The sequence below is a fragment of the Oncorhynchus tshawytscha genome, linkage group LG21 (genome assembly GCF_018296145.1).
Source record: "Oncorhynchus tshawytscha isolate Ot180627B linkage group LG21, Otsh_v2.0, whole genome shotgun sequence".
In the NCBI taxonomy this organism is placed as follows: Eukaryota; Metazoa; Chordata; class Actinopteri; order Salmoniformes; family Salmonidae; genus Oncorhynchus; species Oncorhynchus tshawytscha.
Window position 1 is genome coordinate 22147643 of NC_056449.1, and position 21603 is coordinate 22169245.

General features: G+C 42.4%; 1 protein-coding gene across 2 annotated transcripts in view; it reads left to right on the top strand.

Moving 5' to 3' along the window:
* Positions 1-6649: 6649 nt before the first annotated feature.
* The window catches only part of glra4a (glycine receptor, alpha 4a), a 73460-nt gene continuing 58506 nt past the window's right edge, over positions 6650-21603 (top strand). For both annotated transcript variants that reach the window (XM_024383200.1, XM_024383201.1), the window contains exon 1: positions 6650-7006. In XM_024383200.1, coding sequence (XP_024238968.1) covers positions 6939-7006 — 68 coding nt within the window. In that variant the 5' untranslated portion in view covers positions 6650-6938. The remainder of the gene's footprint in view (positions 7007-21603) is intronic.

The window sequence follows — 21603 nt, forward strand, 5'->3', positions numbered from 1 at the left end:
ACGGACAAGATGTCCACAGTGACCCAACCGTAGATCCCAGGAGAGCTAGCAGAAACGACGGTGGCAAGGAAAAAAAATACTTCCTTGTAGGAAGAAAACCTGGAACCAGACTCAGCATGTTGTGGGCTGTCCTGATGATGTCGGAGCAGATGTAGGAATGATGGGCTTGCGTGGACAAGTGGCTGAGAAGTTGTACAGTGTAGTCTGGGATGCCGCCGTTGGGATGTCAGGGAGACAGCTCCTATGCGTATGGACCACTGGTGTGGTTCCGCCAAACTGATCAGTTTTAGTGTGTTTGATGGTGAAATCTATGTCGAGGATGGCGACATTTGACTCGCTAGGATGACAGGAAGGGTTGTAGATAGCACATGACGATGTAAACTCAGAACATTTCAGGAATATATTTTTTCCTAAAAAAACAAACATTGACTCTACTGTGGAAGAGACTGCAATGGAAATAATCGGACCGCAGCGTCTGGATGCAGGCAGACAGGATGACGATTGTGATGGGCTGGAAGCAAGGGGTGGAGGGGGGGGGCTTAGGTGTATTGGAGGACCTTGAGGAGAAGGGAGGCATTTGGGTCAGAGGATGAACATGGAGACCCAGTAAGCAAATTGAGAAAGTTCGGATGGAGGATGTCCGCATGGAGAGGGATGAGCTGGCATGTATAATGAAGGCAGACATAATGACCAAGTCGTTGGAGAAAAAGGCATGTGATAGATGTATAAGGAGGGACTGGGGTTGGTAGGGGTTCTGTATACGGGGCCAAGCACCTGAATCACGATTGCGTTACATTAGCCGGTTAAATGTGCAGTTCTAAGAACGAAGCGATTGGTTAACAGATTGCCAGGCTAAACATCTTAGGAAACTCATGATACAGAGGGAGTCAGAATGGCCATTGTTAAGGTGTACCACAGAAAGTTGGTCAGAATGGATAAGTATGGTCCATACGCATAAGAGCTTACCCCCCAGAGAGCCCACGTACAGGCAGAACAGCTCTGACTTATCATTACAATGGAATGGGATCCCTCATTCCCGGAGCTGGATGACTCAGAAGTGGATGCGGGAGCAGAGGGGAGGGGTTCTGTAGAAGGGCGGGATGGTGGGGGTCGAGCGTTCCCCGCATGCGGAGAAGGGAGGATGGTGAGCTCCGGCGGGTAGGCCGGTGGGGAAATCAGCCTGGAGGCTGGCCAAAGTATTTAGGTTCTTTGTGAGGCTCGGTGTTGGGGTACTGAGACAACAAACACAGCTGTCTAGTTAGAGGTGGTGTGTCCCCGATAATGGAGAGTCTGGAACTTAGTCTGAAAACATCTCGGGAAAACAAGGCAGTGAGATCAATCTCCATTGTAATCTAAGTAAGTTATCTAACTTGAGTAGACCTTACAATAAAGTTATTTCACACACAGTGTCTTGCATGAGAAGCAAAAAAATAATGACTGTTTGGTGAGGTTTTAGTAGGATGGTAGTGGTGATTAAGGAGAGTGAGAACAGGTGTTGAGGCTGATTAGCATTTAGTACTTCCGGCACTGACAGAGATGGCCGCCTCGCTTCGCGTTCTTAGGAAACTATGCAGTATTTTGTATTTAGTATTTTTTATGTATTATTTCTTACACTGTTACCCCAGGAAATCTTCAATCTTATTACACACAGCTGGGATTAACTATTGGATATAAGAGAAATGTCAATTTACAAACGTTATGACCAGGAATACGACCCTCAGAAGGGACAGACAGAGCGGCCTTCTGGTCAAGCTCCGTAGACGGGCACATCGCCCACCACTCCCGAGTATACTACTCGCCAATGTCCAGTCTCTTGACAACAAGGTAGACGAAATCTTAGCAAGGGTTGCCTTCCAGAGAGACATCAGAGATAGTAACATTCTCTGTTTCACGGAAACATGGCTCACTCGGGATATGTTATCAGAGTCTGTACAGCCACCTGGTTTTGTCACGGATAGCGCCGAAAGAAACAAACATCTCTCTGGTAAGAAGAAGGGTGTATGCCTTATGATTAACGATTCGTGGTGTAATCATAACAACATACAAGAGCTCAAGTCCTTTTGTTCACCTGACCTAGAATTACAATCAAATGCCGACCGCATTATCTACCAAGAGAATTCTCTTCGATTATTATCACAGTCGTGTAAACAAGGCTCCCTAAATTTTATCAGCATATCGAATGTGCGAACTGGGCTGGCAAAATTCTGGATCATTGTTACTCTAACTTCCGCGACGCATACAAAGCCCTCCCTCGCCCTCCTTTTGGCAAATCTGACCATTTTGTTGGTCCTAGCCCATAGACAGAAACTTAAACAGGAAACGCCTGTGCTCAGGTCTGTTCAACGCTGGTCTGACCAATCTGATTCCACGCTTCAAGATTGCTTCGATCACGTGGACTGGGATATGTTCCGGATAGCGTCGAACAACAACATTGATATATACGCTGATTCGGTGAGCGAGTTTATTTGCAAGTGCATCGGTGATGTTGAACCCACGGTGACTATTAAAGCCTTCTTGAACCAGAAACCGTGGATTGATGGCAGCATTCGTGCAAAACTGAAAGCGCGAACCACTGCTTTTAATCAGGGCAAGGTGACCAGAAACATGAACGAATACAAACAGTGTAGCTATTCTCTCCGCAAGGCAATAAAACAAGCTAAGCGTCAGTACAGAGACAAAGTAGAGTTGCAATTCAACAGCTCAGGCACGAGAGGTATGTGGCAGGGTCTAAAGTCAATCACGGACTACAAAAAGAAAACCAGCCCAGTCGCGGACCCTGATGTCTTGCTCCCAGAAAAAAGAAACAACTTCTTTGTTCGCTTTGAGGACAATACAGTACCACCGACACGGCCCGCTACCAAAACCTGCAGACTCTCATTCACCGCAGCCAACTTGAGTAAAACATTTAAACATGTTAACCCTCACAAGGCTACTGGCCCAGATGGCATCCCTAGCTGTCCTCAGAGCATGCACAGACCAGCTGGCTGATGTGTTTACGGATATATTAAATCAATCCCTATCCCAGTCTGCTGTTCCCACATGCTTCAAGAGGGCCACCATTGTTCCTGTTCCCAAGAAAGCCAAGGTAACTGAGCTAAACGACTATCAGCCCGTAGCACTCACTTCCGTCATTATGAAGTGCTTTGAGAGACTAGCCAAGGATCATATCAACTCCACCCTACCTGACACCCTAGACCCACTCCAATTTGCTTACCGCCCCAATAGGTCCACAGACGACACAATCGCAATGACTCTGCACACTGCCCTAACCCATCTGGACAAGAGGAATACCTATGTAAGAATGCTGTTCATCGACTACATCTCAGCATTTAACACCATAGTAGCCTCCAAACTTGTCATTAAGCTCAAGACCCTGGGTCTCGACACCGCCCTGTGCAACTGGGTCCTGGACTTTCTGACAGGACTCCCCTGGTGGTGAGGGTAGGAAACAACATCTCCACCCTGCGGGACAGCAGTGGAGAAGGTGGAAAGTTCCTCTGCGTACACATCACAGACAAACTGAAATGGTCCACACACGCAGACAGCATTGTGAAGAAAGCGCTACAGTGACTCTTCAACCTCAGGAGGCTGAAGAAATTTGTCTTGTCACCAAAAACACTCACAAACTTTTACAGATGCACAATCGAGAGCATCCTGTCGGGCTGTATCACCACCTGGTACGGCAACTGTTCCACCCACAACCGTAAGGCTCTCCAGAGGGTAGTGAGGTCTGCACAACCAGTCACCGGGGGCAAACTACCTGCCCCCCAGGACACCTACACCACCTGATGTCACAGGAAGGCCAAAAAGATCATCAAGGACAACAACCACCCGAGCCACTGTCTGTTCACCCCGTTATCATCCAGAAGGCGAGGTCAGTACAGGTGCATCAATGCTGGGACCGAGAGACTGAAAAACAGCTTCTATCTCAAGGCCATCAGACTGCTGAACAGCCATCACTAACATTGAGTGGCTGCTGCCAACATACTGACTCAAATCTCTAGCAACTTTAATAATGAAAAAATGGATGTAATAAATGTATCACTAGTCACTTTAAACAATGCCACTTCATGTAATGTTTACATACCCTACATTACTCATCTCATATGTATATACTGTATTCTATACCATCTACTGCATCTTGCCTATGCCGTTCGGCCATCGCTCATCCATATATTTACATGTACTTATTCATCCCTTATTCGTCCCTTTAAAAGTAGTTGTTGTGAAATTGTTAGATTACTTCTTAGATATTACTGCAAGGTCGGAACTAGAAGCACAAGCATTAACATCTGCTAACCATGTGTATGTGACAAATAAAATTAGATTTGATTTAGTAGCAACTGGAGCTTGTTTGAGGAGGTCCGTTCAAGGTTACTAATTAAGTGTTGCAAATGGCACTGGAGGCTGATTGGCAATTGCTAGCAGCTGGTGCTTGTTGAGTTGCTAGGACGCTGAGTTCAAGGCAACTAGTTAAGTGTTATACTACATGACCAAAAGTACGTGGACAGCTCCTCAGCTACTCAAACATCTCATTCCAAAATCCTGGACATTAACATGAAGTTGTACTCTCCTTTTCTGCAATAATAGCCTCCACTCTTCTGGGAAGGCTTCCACTAAATGCTGGAACATTGCTGCGGGGACTTGCTTCCATTCAGCCAGAAGAGCGTTAGTGAGGTAGGTCACTGATATTGGCCAATTAGGCGTGGCTCGCAGTCGGCGTTCCAATTCATCCCAAAGGCGTTCGGTAAGGTTGAGGTAAGGGCTCTGTGCAGGCCAGTCAAATTTTTCCACACTGATCTTGACAAACCATTTCTGTAAGGACCTCGCTTTGTGCATGGGACATTGTCATGCTGAAACCAGAAAGGGCCTTCCCCAAACTGTTGCCACAAAGTTGGAAGCACAGAATCGTCTAGAATGTCCTTGTATGCTGTAGCGTTAATATTTCCCTTCACTGGAATTAAGGCGCCTAGCCCGAACCATGAACAACAGTCCCAGACCATTATTCCCCCTCCACCAAGCTTTACAGTTGGCACTATGCATTCAGGCAGGTAGCATTCTCCTGGCATCCGCCAAACCCAGGTTCATCCGTCAGACTGCCAGATGGTGAAGTGTGAATCATCACTCCAGAGAACACATTTCTACTGATCCAGAGTCCAATGGCGGCAAAATTTACATCACTCCAACTGACGCTTGTCCACCTTTACATTTACCGCTAGCCCAGTAATCACTCCTTTCAATGGTACCCTGTTACTAAGAGCAAAGCAAGAAACCGATCTTGCCCCGAGTTGTGTGACACGGAGCGCCCTCTCCCTTTTGGACGGAAGAAACACGCAAATATCGCAAGTTTCCTTCACTGACTCAACTGCACCCAACTCCTATCCCACCCACCCTGAAATCACAAATGGGCCTGCTAAATGGCAAGGATCCACTTTCTCCCAAAATTTCACTCCTACTGGACCAGATTCTTCTTTATGTCCATCGATGAAAGGCTTAGGCTCCAAGCTCTTCACCACACGTTCCACCTCACATAACTCGGCCTCACTCAATTCCATTTCACCTCCATTACGCAACCTGGTGCACTGCTCACTCTTCTTCGCCCCCCCCCGTCACTCTTTCTATCACCATCTTCATCAAATTCAACCTCAACCTCTGCATTCCTCATTCTCTTCAATGCCTTCTTCCTCTTTTTCATCTTCCCTTCCTCACAGCTGAAACAGAAGACTGTATCCTGCAGCTTAGGTAGAGGCAGTAAATCCCCAAACTCATAACAGAAGTTCCTGTGGTTCCCGCTTGTCTCTGTAGACTTTTTCCACACGACCATCCCCACAAAATCTTCTCCCCGTATTGAAACGAAGAGGAAAACCCATCTCCGGCCGGAAACCGGAAATGTTTTACCACCCCTGCAATCTACTATGTACTAGTACCCTGTGTATATAGCCAAGTTATCGTTACACATTTTGTATTTATTCCTCATGGTATTATATTTCCATTATTTTTCTCTCTATATTGTTGGGAAGGACCCGTAAATAAGTCTACACCTTTTGTTTACGGGGCATTTGACAAATAAAATGTGATTTGATCTCCCACACACAGAGCTAATTGCAAAAGAGAGAAATAGTAATGGCGTCTTTTTGTAGGCACTAACTCCGCCATGGTTTTTTGGACAAAGCCTATGAGGAAAATGAAAAACTTTTTTTTTTAGTTTTGGGATGAATGCCCAAAGTAAGGTCTGTGGTAAACACAGGTTTAGGAGATCTTATACGTTTAGATAATCTTCATCAGCTAATGTCACTTTTTGTGAATTTTGAAGAATGTATGTAATAATAAAAATACATAAATCATAAGGGCTTCATCATTCATACAGTTCATGTTAACCAACTGCTATTATCTCATAGCACAAAATATAAGAGCCTGTGTTAACCCCAGAATTTATTTGAGGGGTTTATTCCTAAACTCTAATCTTTCCCATTCTTTTTATCCATAGGGATGGCTGGACTAACCAGGTGTATTTTTTGAGGGGTTTTGGACTGCAAAAAGCTCTATAGCCATCTCTCTATCTGACCAATATAAAAAAAAGAGGCTACTGTCCCTTTAAATCCTCCCCCGTATTATTCCTGGAGTAAGCGGTTTGCCGTTAAAAAAAAAAAAGAGCGAGAAAGAATGAGAAAAGCACACTCCCGCTAAAACACACACTGACAAACAAACACAAGTGTTAAAGAAGAGACCGAGTGGATTCGTACAGTCCTCTGGATTTAGTGGTTGGGGGGAAGAAGTTTCTTTCCCCAAAGCCAAACTGTTGTATTAGATTTGCAGACTCACAGAGACGATGCCTTTCTTTTGCCTAGTCTCAAAAATCGCTCAGTGGATTTGATTGCCGCTCAGATTATTTTCTGCAAATTATTCCAACGGAAGGGATTGAGAGACTGAGTCAGAGGATGCTCCCACAGGTCATAAGGATTCTATATGTCTTGTCTTTTTGCTTTTTTCAAGGAGGCTTTATCAGGTAAGAAAGACAGTATTGCATTGCTTGTGGGTTGTCTTTCACTGGGCAACCGAGTGGATTTAAAGCAGTTTTTTTTCTACATTTCATATAATCCCTTACCGAGATTATATCACTATCTATCTGATTATTGTGGTTAAATTTTGCTTTGAGTATGCAGAGGAATAAAAGGTTAAGGTAAAATCAATTGATCTTGAGACTAACCGAACATTGATTGCTACCAGACTTTTGTATATTTGGACATTGGCAAACACATTCTAATATATAATATTTGAGCCCTAGATCCTTTGCTTAAAAATGCATTAAAGGTTATCTTGACAGTTTAGTCAAAAATAGAGGCAAGATGTTGACCAGTAACACTCGATTTATAACGGAGGGTAAATAACTAGCAACAAACGAGACATGCAAACAATGGATTATTCACAGCACTGTCTCCTTATGTGCAAGTAACAGGTTTGTGTGATTCTACCTGGCATGTTACCCTTGTATTAACACAATATTATGCAAAAGACCTCTATCTCACCCACACCTAAACAGAAGAGAGAGAGAAGATAACCTGTATTGACTTAAACTACCTGTAGAGCATCCATCTGAACTTGTGTTATAAATAGTGGATACATGTATATTGTAACCATTATATAACAGTCACCATAACCTGGTAACCTCACCATAAGCTCTACCTTCTAAACATTTAAAATATATATATATATAACAAATGCCTTCTTTCGAAAAATCTGTCCTGATGAGATTTCAGAAATGGAGTGATGAAATGAGTGTGCCTGGCACCTGTACAATGCTTGATTTAATTATCATAGGAAAACAGTGGAATGCTGCTGTCTCATTTCTGTTTAGACAAGGTGTCTGGGTTGACAGACACGAGAGAGACGCTCACTCTATTTCTCTCTCGGGTGCACTCTCTCTCCCTCTTCCCTGCTTTCTGTATATACATTTTTAGCTTCCTATCTTGCTTTCACACGCTCTCGTTGTCAGTCTTTCTCTCTCTCTCTCTCTCTCTCTCTATATATATATATATATATATATATATATATATATATATATATATATATATATATATATATATATATATAGCTGAAGTCAGAAGTTTACGTACACTTAGGTTGGAGTCATTAACTTGTTTTTCAACCACACCACAAATTTCTTGTTAACAAACTATAGTTTTGGCAAGTCGTTTAGGACATGTACTTTGTGCATGACACAAGTACATTTTCCAACAATTGTTTACAGATGGATTATTTTACTTATATACTTATATTTACTTATATGTATCACAATTCCAGTGGGGTCAGAAGTTTACATACACTAAGTTGACTGTGCCTTTAAACAGCTTGGAAAATTCCAGAAAATGATATCATGGCTTTAGAAGCTTCTGATAGGCTAATTGACATAATTTGAGTCAATTGGAGGTGTGTACCTGTGGTTGTATTTCAAGGCCTACCTTCAAACTCAGTGCAGCAGTCATACCACTCAGGAAGGAGACGTGTTCTGTGTCCTAGAGATGAACGTACTTTGGTGCGAAATGTGCAAATCAATCCCAGAATTACAGCAAAGGACCTTGTGAAGATGCTGGAGGAAACAGATACAGAAGTATCTGTATCCACAGTAAAATGAGTCCTATATCGACATAACCTAAAAGGCCACTCAGCAAGGAAGAATCCACTGCTCCAAAACTGCAATAAAAAAGCCCAACTGCGGTTTGCAACTGCACATGGGGACAAAGATCATACTTTTTGGAGAAATGTCCTCTGGTCTGATGAAACAAAAATATAACTGTTTTGCCATAATGACCATCGTTATGTTTGGATGAAAAAGGGGGAGGCTTGCAAGCCGAAGAACACCATCCCAACCGTGAAGCACGGGGGTGGCAGCCTCATGTTGTGGGTGTGCTTTGCTGCAGGATGGACTGGTGCACTTCACAAAATAGATGGCATATTGAGGAAGGAAAATTATGTGGATATATTGAAGCAAAATCTCAAGACATCAGTCAGGAAGTTAAAGCTTGGTGGCAAATGGGTCTTCCAAATGGACAATGACCCCAAGCAAACTTCCAAAGTTGTGGCAAAATGGCTTAAGGACAACAAAGTCAAGGTATTGGAGGGGCCATCACAAAGCCTTGACCTCAATCCTATAGAAAATGTGTGGACAGAATGGAAAAAGCGTGTGCGAGCAAGGAGGCCTACAAACCTGACTCAGTTACACCAGCTCTGTCAGGAGGAATGGGCCAAAATGTACCCAATTTATTGTGGGAAGCTTGTGGAAGGCTACCCAAAACGTTTGACCCAAGTTAAACAATTTAAAGGCAGTGCTAACAAATACTCATTGAGTGCATGTAAACTTCTGACCGACTGGGAATGTGATGAAAGAAATAAAAGCTGAAATAAATCATTCTCTCTACTATTATTCTGACTTGTCACATTCTTAAAATACAGTGGTGATCCTAACTGACCTAAGATAGGGAATTTTTACGAGGATTAAATATCAGGAATTGTGAAAAACTTTAAATGTATGAGTAAATAAATGAGTTTAAATGTATTTGGTTTATGTAAACTTCTGACATCAACTGTGTGTGTGTGGATATATATATATATATCTCACTCACTACCAGTCAAATGTTTTAGAACACCTACTCATTCAAGTTTCTCTTTATTTTTACTATTTTCTACATTGTAGAATAATAATGAAGACATCAAAATGATGAAATAACACATGGAATCATGTAGTATCCAAAAAAGTATTAAACAAATCAAAATATATTTTTTCTTCAAATAGCCACCCTTTGCCTTGATGACAGCTTTGCACACTCTTGGCATTCTCTCAACCAGCTTCATGCGGTAGTCAACCGGAATGCATTTCAATTAACAGGTGTGCCTTGTTAAAGGTTCATTTGTGGAATTTCTTTCTTAATGCGTTTGAGCCAATCAGTTGTGTTGTGGTAAGGTAGGTGGGGTATACAGAAGATAGCCCTATTTGGTAAAATACCAAGTCCGTACTATGGCAAGAACAGCTCAAAAAAGCAAAGAGAAACGACAGTTCATCATTACTTTAAGACATGAAGGTCAGTCAATTGTTGAAATGTTGAACGTCATCAAGCGCTATGATGAAACTGGCTCTCACAGGAATGGAAGACCCAGAGTTACCTCTGATGCAGAGGATAAGTTCATTAGAGTTATCAGCCTCAGAAAAAGCAGCCCAAATAAATGCTTCACAAAGTTCAAGTAACAGACACACAGACTTATGTTTAATATTTTCAGTTACTCCTTATCCATGCTACATAACCTCTAACCCCTACTGGTAAAATAATTTAAAAGGTTTAAGATAAATGATTAAATAATTATACCCGGAAACTTAACCAGTAGGGGTTAGAGGTTATGTATTATGGATAAGGAGTAACTGAAAATATTAAACATAATAGCTCTCCTAATGTGAGTGTGCGTAGATTAGAAGAATGTTATAGAAGGAACATCTTTGTATATGAATGGTAGAGCTCTCGTGAATAAACTTGGATTTGACAAATTGTGAGCTGGGAATTATGTCTGTTTCATTTAAACCAGAACTTTACACACTCTGGGTTGTAGACCGATTAGGATAATTGAAATTTATGAAAATTGATAATAAAATTCTAAATCATGTACCGATCCTGTGCAGGTGTTGTTACACGTGGTCTGCCACTGCGAGGATGATCAGCTGTCTGTCCTGTCTCCCTGTAGCGCTGTCTTAGGCGTCTCACAGTACGGACATTGCAATTTATTGCCCACGCAGATGAGCAGGGACCCTGGGCATCTTTCTTTTGGTGTTTTTCAGAGTCAGTAGAAAGGCCTCTTTAGTGTCCTACGTTTTCATAACTGTGACCTTAATTGCCTACCGTCTGTAAACTGTGAGTGTCTTAACGACCGTTCCACAGGTGCATGTTCATTAATTGTTTACAGTTCGTTGAACCATGGGGAACAGTGGGGAACAGTGTTTAAACACTTTACAATGAAGATCTGTGAAGTTATTTGGATTTTTATGAATAATCTTTGAAAGACAGGGTCCTGAAAAAGGGATGTTTCTTTTTTTGCTGAGTTTACATGAGTCCATATGTTATTTATTATTTTTTATGTCTGTAACGATCGTCGTAGTGAGGAGACCAAAGCGCAGCGTGATGTGAATACATCTTTTTAATGAAAGACGAAAAAACACGAAGTACACTAAACAAACAAACAAAATAACAAGACGAACGTGACCGCTATCAAAACTGAGTGCAAACATGCATCATCACATAGACAATAACCCACCAAATACCCAAAGAGGATGGCTGCTTAAATATGGATCCCAACCAGAGACAACGATAAACAGCTGCCTCTAATTGAGAACCAATCTAGGCAACCATAGACATACATAAAAACCTAGATGGTAAACAACCTCATAAACCTATAAAACCCCTAGACAGTACAAAAACACATTCATCACCCATGTCACACCCTGACCTAACCAAAATATATAAAGAAAACAAAGAATACTCAGGTCAGGGCGTGACAATGTCTTTACTATTATTCTACAATTTAGAAAATAGTAAAAAATATAAAGAGAAACTCTTGTGCTCTTTCGCTCTCTATTTATTTATATATATTTATATATATATATCATACACACCTCTCCTCTCCCTCTTCTCTTTTTGATGTATCTCTCTCCCTGCGTAGCGGAAACTTTTGCAGTGAACACTTTCCCTATTTCATGCCCTGTCAAACCCAGGTGTGAGCAGGAGAGGGAATTAAGATCTGCATAATCCCACCGCCAGGTTCAACACTCGGTGAACCTTGGGGCTGGAGAGAGCAGCCCTTTAGCCTTGGGGAGCAGTGGAACTGACAACATCACCTCAGAGAAATCAGCCCTCCAACCAGGCAGGGAGAGAGTGAAGAGGAGAGCGCAGGGCCTAGAAATGGTTAGACAGAGGACAGAGGGTGTGAAGGTGATGGGAGGAATAGAGAGACGTAGAAAGAGAATGGGGTGTAGAGTAGGATAGAGGTAGACTAGGAAGAGGGGACATCTGGTTTGGTGGACGGGAGGGGGCAAAATATAGCAAGAAATAAGAGGGAGGGAGAGGGAATGACACAGTCCCCTGTGGGGATGGGGAAGGAGTGACCTGTGGCTGGGTAACATGGTTGGTCTCTTAGGGACTAACAAGCCAGGACATTGAGCAGGGTTCAGTAAATTACACGCTTTGTAATCAGTCATTGTCGTGGAGACTCTGTGTGTGTAATTTACGTCTGTGTGTGTTCACTACACTGCTAACCCAACGTATGGATAAAGACAGACACCGGCATCTACAGCCGTAAAATGGCATAGACCCTGCTCCCAGTGCTATTTGTTTAGTGAAGGGACCCAGACTGAGTCAAAGCTGAGCTGGTTGGTGTTCATTATGCATCATAAATGCGTGAACGTGACCCTGATCTCAGAGCACCTCCCCATCAGTAACTGCTGTGTAGCCGGGCCTGCAGGGTTGTGATTAGCAGGCACGCTAAACGTGAGCCTACTCAGACACTACAATATCCCAGTGTCTGTCTTCCGTGCTGAACTGACCCATCTCATCAAATGCCCCAGGGAGGGATGACAGGGAACACGAACGAGGACTTTCATTTATTAAATATGTACTCAACACTGGATAGTCAACTTCGAGATTGTAGAGTTTTCTTCTGAAAATGGGTTAGTGGTCATAAATAAGCAAGGGATTGGATTGAACGTGGTCAAGTGGGTGGAACTAGGGCTGTGGCGGTCATGAAATTTTGTCAGTCGGTGATTGTCATGCAAATAACTTCCGGCCTCACGGTAATTGCTCATTAACATAAGCACTTTTAGCATCTCCGGTTTCCACGTAAAGTCTACAAGCCAATGATTCAGGCCTTTGGAACATCTAAATTTTAAAAAGTTGAATAAATCCATTTAATATAGCCTACTAAGCTTCAGTGGGATCCAGATTGTCATACTGGGATATTCGGTTATACCGGCACTGAACACAAGGGTACTATTTTCGAAACCCCGCTAAGCCTTTAATCTGAATGTTAGCAATGCCAACAAGTAACGTAAACTCACTCACTTTTGTACATCGCCTTGGTCCGTACAATTGAACTTATTTTAGCGCCCCATAAACGTAATACTTCCAGATCAACTGTAATGTCAAAACCATTGCAAAGCACAATTTCTCCCCTTTCCAACATAATCAATTACATGACCTAAACGCTGCCCGTTTCTGCATGATTCAAGCAGGCAATGAGCCCCATCGGGTCTTTTTAAAAATGGCGTGTGGGGAAGCGAAACTAATGCTTGATAGTGAGAAGGAGAGATGTTGTGTGGGAAAATTGCTTTTTTTCACTCGATCTGACCAACTTATCACCTTATCGCCTCTAAAATGTAAATAAAACACTATAAAGAGTTTATATAATGTGTCATTACATACCTATTTGAAGGTTTGTGACGAATCTGAAACGGGTTTTTAGGGCGGTGCTAAAGTGAAGTAAACAGCGGCTTTGAGAAGGATGATCGCATGTAATGATGACGCAAAAAATGACTAGGTATCCCCCCCTTACTCCCGTCACTGTCCATTTCTTGTTTTTAACGATGAGAGAAGTGCTACACCTGGTGGAGAGAGATTGTAAGACAGAAATAGTTGCTTTATGCGTGCTGTACATTACGGCACGACACGTCATGATGTAACGGAGGGTCCATTTTTTCAACTTTTCTCCAATACTATAGAGCCATTACCATGTCGATCAACGCTTGAATAGAAACCTAGTTCACACCCCCGATTTTGAAGTCAACGCAGTCGCTACAGTCCCATTTAGTTTTCTTTGTAGCCTCGTTTGAATGTTGAGGTTGCGCACATTTGTACGGAATGGGGTGAGTTTACGTTACATATCAAATGCTATAGAGAATGCAAACTTGCACGAGCAAACATTTTTATACAGTCTCTGACTTAAACTGTTTTCAGGACAGACATGCCAGCTCATAAAGTTATACAAGTCAATAAAAAATGCTACTCACAGTTTGTTGCAAAACAAATATTAGACCGGCAAGTGAAGCTTGATATTGAAGAAGCTAAACACTTAGCTAACTAGCTATTTAATTAGCAAACCAAATTCACAACTGCATAGCATTTTTAGCACCTTTTTAGACAGTTAACTTAAAAGTTATAAGATATCTAGCTGGCAAACATTTAGTTGTGAATTCCATACTGTAACTAGATCACCTGGTGCGTGCTGTACAACAGTGAGTGACTCCCAAGGCTCCAGTCTTTCGTTAGCCTCGTACGAACCATCCTGATCTGGCGAGCTCACATGCTGTTTCACTATACGGATACACAATGTGAGCTCACGAGATCAGAATGGTTCATAAGAGGCTAGTCTCTCGTCATTGTGTGCTTGTAAACATAAACCATGTCGCTGAGTACTACCGGTAACCTTCATAATGGAAAAATTATGCGACGGGTGAAATGAAGAACACTATTTTACATATCTCCTAACATGTTGCACAAGTTGACTGCAGGTATTTACTTAAGTACCAACAAATAGTCAAATGTATTTAAAAAATATCAAAGAAATTGTTTCTATTGACGGTATTGTAATACCATCCTGTGGCTATTTCCAAATACGGTGCACCACCCAAGCCTAGCTTGTATGACATCAATGGGGTATTTTATTATAATCCCCAATGTCTCATCTTTCAGAACACATCGACTCCTCTCGATTTACAGCATTTCCCTCACTCAGACAAGCGCCAAATCCTATAGCATACACCATCAAAATAAATCCATTATTTATTTTAGGCAGGACTAAAGAAACATTATGATGAGGAGAAATGGTAGCCTATTTCAGTTGAACAGAATAGCATATTTTGAGTCATCCTGATCTGGCTATGGCATATGTCTGTGGGCTGCATTAGTTCATTTTGCAGCCAGGATTTACTTATTCCTGTGGCATTATTTTATAGTAGGAACAATAGAATTGAACTGAATAAAATAGAAAGGATATTTTCACACAAACGATTTCCAAGGGAGTGTGCACATGTGGCTATTGTGTTGAGCGGTTAGCAAAGAAGCAGGTTCTCTGAGTTATTTATGCAACTTTAGTTGTGATACAAGTGTTAGGCTATATGTTTTGATTTCTAATACATTTTAAGGCTGCATGATGGAACTCAAAGTATTATTTGAAAAAAGTTGCAAGAAAGGTAAGCGCTCTACTGTTTCTTGCTCATGCAGAACACACTTCATCAATCTCTCATTCACCATTTGATAAGCACTTGATAATATTCTTACCCATCAGACTATTCTCAAATGAATCTGGTGTTTACATATGGCCTAATAATATGTGTGGAATGGTTACTTTTTATTAAGAATGGCCCACAAAATAGGCTGCACTTGAATAGCAAATGGAGATTGTGTGAGGTTACATTTTTAATATGCCAGGTAGGCTACACCGTTTGTAAAGCAAGTGAATGTGCTTAATTTAATGATTTGAGCAATAAATATAGCAGCACGAGAGAACTGGGATCGTCTTTTTAAAGTGGCCAGTCAAAACTGTTTTCAAACGTGATTGCGGTATGACTGGGCTAATAAGAACACGTTTCACTAAGCTCTGTAGACTATGGGCTCTCCACCCATGTTCTACGAGTCCTAGGCCTATAGGGTACTGTACTTTGTTATTTGGCCCCTTAAGTTGTGATACAAACTTTCTCAAAACATATAGGCCTATGGGCTAGAATGCATGATGCATGCGACTGATTTGAAAAAGTAGGCAAAACATTTCTTTAGTAGACTGCCCGCCCTGGGCATCATTCACAAGTGATACTATTCTCACCCATCAAACTATTGTCAATTTAATTTTGCCTTTACATATACTAAACAATAGATGTGTGAATTTAGTATTGACTTAGAACGGATCAGTGAATTGTAATTAATCGATTGAATAGCTAATGAAGGACACTTTCCCGCAGTTAATTTTCATGACAGCCAGGTAGGCTGCTCCTGTTGTAAAGCGAAGCGATGTGCTTCATATTAGGAAAGTTGCGAAATAGATATAGTAGGCCTAAGCTATAGAAAGCTAATGGGATCCGCTTTTTAATAGTCATCAAAATTCTGATTTCTCACACGATAGCAAAGCCTATAGAATTGTTTCACAACATGGGCTTATAGGAACTCTTATTTCATTCTATGCATCAACCAGCTATGAGGCTGGATCTCGTGTGCAGTATTCCGCTCTCATGAAGTGTTTGATTTGATTTTTGATTTCCTTTGCATTGATGTCAGAGTGATTAGAGGGACAATAGAGCGCTAAGTACTGGCCATTAGCGACTGGTCTTTAGCAAGTTTGGTAGGCTACTAATGATAAAATCTCATTTTATTTGTCACATGCGCCGAATACAACAGGACCTTATAGTGAAATGCCCTTAACCAACAATGCAGTTTTAAGAAAAATACAAAAAAATGAAGTAACAAGTTAAAGAGCAGCAGTAAAATAACAATAGCGAGGCTATATACAGGGGCTACCGTTTAGAGTCGATGTGGGGGAGCAGCGGTTAGTCAAGGTAATATCTACATGTTGGTAGAGTTATTAAAGTGACTATGCATAGATCATAAACAGAGTAGCAGCAGCGTAAAAGAGGGGGGGATGCAAATAGTCTGGGTAGCCATTTGATTAAAAGTTCAGGAGTCTTATTGCTTGGGGCCTCTTGGACCTAGACTTGGTGCTCTGGTACTGCTTGCCGTGCGGTAGCAGAGAGAACAGTCTTTGACTAGGGTGGCTTCCTCTGACACCGCCTGGTATAGAGGTCCTGGATGGCAAGAAGCTTGGCCCCATTGATGTACTGGACCGTACGCACTACCCTTTGTAGTACTTTGCGGTCAGAGGCCGAGCAGTTGCCATAACAGGCAGTGATGCAACCAGTCAGAATGCTCTCGATGGTGTAGCTGTAGAACCTTTTGAGGATCTGAGGACCCATGCCAAATCTTTTCAGTCTCCTGAGGGGGAATGGGCGTTGTCATGCCCTCTTCACGACTATCTTGGTGTGCTTGGACCATGTTAGTTTGTTGGTGATGTGGACACCAAGGAACTTGAAGCTCTCAACCTGCTCCACTACAGCCCCGTCGATGAGAATGGGGCGTGCTCGGTCCTCCTTTTCCTGTATTCCAAAATCATCTCCTTTGTCTTGATCACTTTGAGGGAGAGGTTGTTGTCCTGGCACCACACGGCCAGGTCTCTGACCTCCTCCCTATAGGCTGTCTCTTCGGTGATCAGGCCTACCACTGTTGTGTCATCGGTCAAACTTGATGATGGTGTTTGAGTCGTGCCTGGCCATGCATTCATGAGTGAACAGGAAGCACAAGAGGGGACTGAGCACTCATCCCTGAGGGGCTCCTGTGTTGAGGATCAGCGTGGCGCATGTGTTGTTACCTACCCTTACCACCTGGGGGGCGGCCTGTCAGCAAGTCTCGGATCCAGTTGCAGAGGGAGGTGTTTAGTCCCTGTGTCCTTTGCTTATTGATGAGCTTTGAGGGCACTATGGTGTTGAACACTGAGCTGTAGTCAATGAATAGCATTCTCACATAGGTGTTCCTTTCCTTTTGTCCAGGTGTGAAAGGGCAGTGCGGAGTGCAATAGAGATTGCATCATCTGTTGGGGTGGTATGCAAATTGGAGTGGGTCTAGGGTTTCTGGGATGATGGTGTTGATATGAGCCATGACCAGCCTTTCAAAGCACTTCATGGCTACAGATGTGAGTGCTACGGGTCGATAGACATCAGAGCGCAGTTTTGGAGAAGCCTAGTTACATGGAATTTGACTATGGTCATGACTCTTGACTGGCGGTAATACGGTCACTGTAACAGCCCTAGGTGGAATGCATAAGACAATACACAAAGGGATATCTGAGAGAGCCCAGTGATCTTGTTTATGAGGGGAGTCCTGGTTCCAGTTCAGATAATTTGCTCCTATTCTAGGCCCGTCCTGTCTTTCTTTAATGGGCCAAGGAGGACTGGGTAGGTTTTAAGATGGAAGATAGCTTGATTATATTGGAATTGGACCAATAGGCAAGTAATAACCCTCATGGGACAGAGATGATTGGTTAGGATTTGGACCAACCATGTAAAATAGTCTGGACATATTGTCAGGACCGCCCAAATGTAAAATGTATGCACACATGACTGTTGGTAGCTTTGGATAAAAGCATCTGTTAAATAGCATCTATTATTCTACGTATCAGTGACATCAAAATGTATTTGTCACATACACATGGTTAGCAGATGTTAATGCGAGTGTAGCGAAATGCTTGTGCTTCTAGTTCCGACAATGCAGTAATAACCAACGAGTAATCTAACCTAACAATTCCACAACAACTACCTTATACACACAAGTGTAAATGGATAAAGAATATGTACATAAAGATTTATGAATGAGTGATGGTACAGAATGGCATAGGCAAGATGCAGTAGATGGTATTGAGTACAGTATATACATATGAGATGAGTAATGTAGGGTATGTAAACATAAAAGTGGCATTGTTTAAAGTCACTAGTGATACATTTTTTACATCAATTCCCATTATTAAAGTGGCTGGAGTTGAGTCAGTATGTTGGCAGCAGCCACTCAATGTTAGTGGTGGTGGTTTAACAGTCTGATGGCCATGAGATAGAAGCTGTTTTTCAGTCTCTCGGTCCCTGCTTTGATGCACCTGCACTGACCTCGCCTTCTGGATGACAGCGGGGTGAACAGGCTGTGGTTCGGGTGGTTGTTGTCCTTGATGATCTTTATGGCCTTCCTGTGACATCGGGTGGTGTAGGTGTCCTGGAGGGCAGGTAGTTTGCCCCCGGTGATGCGTTGTGCAGACCTCCCTACCCTCTGGAGAGCCTTACTGTTGTGGGCGGAGCAGTTGCCATACCAGGCGGTGATACAGCCCGACAAGAGGCTCTCGATTGTGCATCTGTATAAGTTTGTGACTGCTTTTGGTGACAAGCCGAATTTCTTCAGCCTCCTGAGGTTGAAGAGGCGCTGCTGCGCCTTCACCACGCTGTCTGTGTGGGTGGACCAATTCAGTTTGTCCGTGATGTGTATGCCGAGGAACTTAAAACTTACTACCCTCTCCATTGCTGTCCCGTCGATGTGGATAGGGGATTGCTCCCTCTGCTGTTTCCTGAAGTCCACGATCATCTCCTTTTGTTTTGTTGAGTGTGAGGTTATTTTCCTGACACCACACTCCGAGGGTCCTCACCTCCTCCCTGTAGGCCGTCTCGTCGTTGTTGGTAATCAAGCCTACCACTATAGTGTCGTCCGTAAACTTGACATCCACAATGATAGTAGGGAACATGACAACTTGTGTCAAGGAACTGTTCCTTTTCAAATTCACACAACACACATCAAAACAAACTTGCCTTTGGGGAAGCTTTGGATTCGGGGCATACAACAGACTTTGAAAGAAAGTTAAAACAGTCTTCCAGAAATGACATGAACTTGCTATTACTGCTTTAATAAAATTCTGACTGCTGATTTCTCTGGTATGAAAGCATCAACGGAGCAAGACTCTGGGCTAGTCAACAAAGGAGAGAGCCTTGATTTTGAATGAATCAAAGTCCTGTTGTTCAAAGAATGTTGGGGTACAGTGGTTCATACAAATGAAGAGAAATATGTCTTAATAATAAAGTGTACGTGGAGACACATTTCTTACATTTGTCTGTTTTTTTTTGACTGAGACGTTGGTATTAGATTCATTGAATCTGAGGAGCATTAAGATCTCCAATGTGCTGGAGTATCTTTTCATTATCTTAAATTTCTCGGACTTTTTCACAGTCAGAGTAGACAAATGAGATGTTTGGGGGGGCAGATGGGATGCACACGTGGGTTAATGGTAGAAAATGAGGGCGAAGTTAGATGGGATTGTTCTCCTCTGCCCGTCATCTCTGCCTTGAAGGAATGCGCTATGAGGATCCAGTCAAATAAGACAAGTAATACTCAAAGAGAATGGATACAAATGAGTGACTGAAAAAGGACCCAAATCATTTCATATCATTCTTGTTAGAGAACCACCAAAAGCTTTGAATATGGACCCAGCCACATCGAAATGTCACCTCTGTCAACCGTATTGAGACAATGTTTGTCTACGGGACTCATCATACGTGATGGACAATAGGGACGTTGGAAAGCATCCGTTCTGTCTTTTTTGGATCAAAATATGCATTGAGTTAAACCAATGCATAACGCATTGTTAATGCATTTCATCCATGGCCAGGCAGCCGGGCACTACCTGGCAGCTTTGGAATAGCAACACCATCAGAATACACTTCTGATTTCAGTCAGACAGAAATGCACATTTTCCTTTGGATAGACGTACCGTTTTACCATTCATCCTCTGTGCACATAGTTGTCTGAGGCTGTTTACCAGCAGCTTATATGAGCTCAGTAGCCCTTGGTCCAGCCACACTCATTTTGTACAGAGTAAACCAAAATTTCCCCTACTATCAATATTTGTCTCGTCGCCTGGCGGGCTTTCAGCAGACAGGAAATGAGCACACAAACCCAAGGCATACATTCAAGCATGCATTGCAGCTTCCTCTTTGCCAGATTCCTATCCCAATGGGACTTACCTGATTTACTAAATTTGGAGGTTACAATTTACTGATGGTCTCTCCAGTGTGTTGGTGACAGAGGCTAACACCTTGGGCTGGGAGAGAAGAAACCGATGGTTCTCAGCCCATTTCACCCGGCACCTCGCTTGACCTGAAACATGTCTCTACCATGAGATGGAATGTGCAGAACAACCACCTTTTGTACACAACTGAATGATAAGGGATTGGTGTGACGGACAATGGCGAAAGTATGTAGGGCTGAGAGGTACAGTAGCCTGGGATCCACACTGAATATCACTCTGGCCGTGTCCAAATACCCTTGCGTCCTAAGTAGTAGGCAGTTTTTAAGTATGTGAGGAAAAAAGAGTTATGTTTTAATAGTATGCAACATTTTGAAAATCGGGGACACTTTAAATGCCCGGATGTCATACTCGTTTTGGCTTTGACAACAGCTGATTAATTCGATATGGGAATGCGCTACCGCAATCAACTATTAGCGAGAAACTACGTAATGACGCATTTTCTGTAAGCAAAAATAGAATTTTAATAGTATGTGACATTTCGAGGATGTTATACTCATTTCAACTCTTCATCTAATAGAATTTGATGCACACTTTTCCACAGTGCATTAGAAGAGGTGGGCTGCGAGGCCCTAGTTCTCTTCAAGTAACCAACCACAAAACTAGGCTATTTAATTGGGAAAATGGCTGATGCTTCTGCGGTGGTGTTGAAATGTATGCTAAGTAGTGTTTGTTATCCATAAAATGATCACCAGTATTGCATCGTAGACTACATGTTTTGAGAAGTTGTTTTTTCCATTTGATTTTTTACACAAAGTGGGTTTCTATTTTCTCACTGAAAAGTGTTTATTGTTATCTTGTCATCCGTCAGAGCTTTTAAACAAAATACTAAACCCTCTTTAGATTTCTGAATATGTCTGCACCAGGGACATTAATGATGTCATGTTAATCAGGCCTTTTGATCTGATTTAGTTTTAG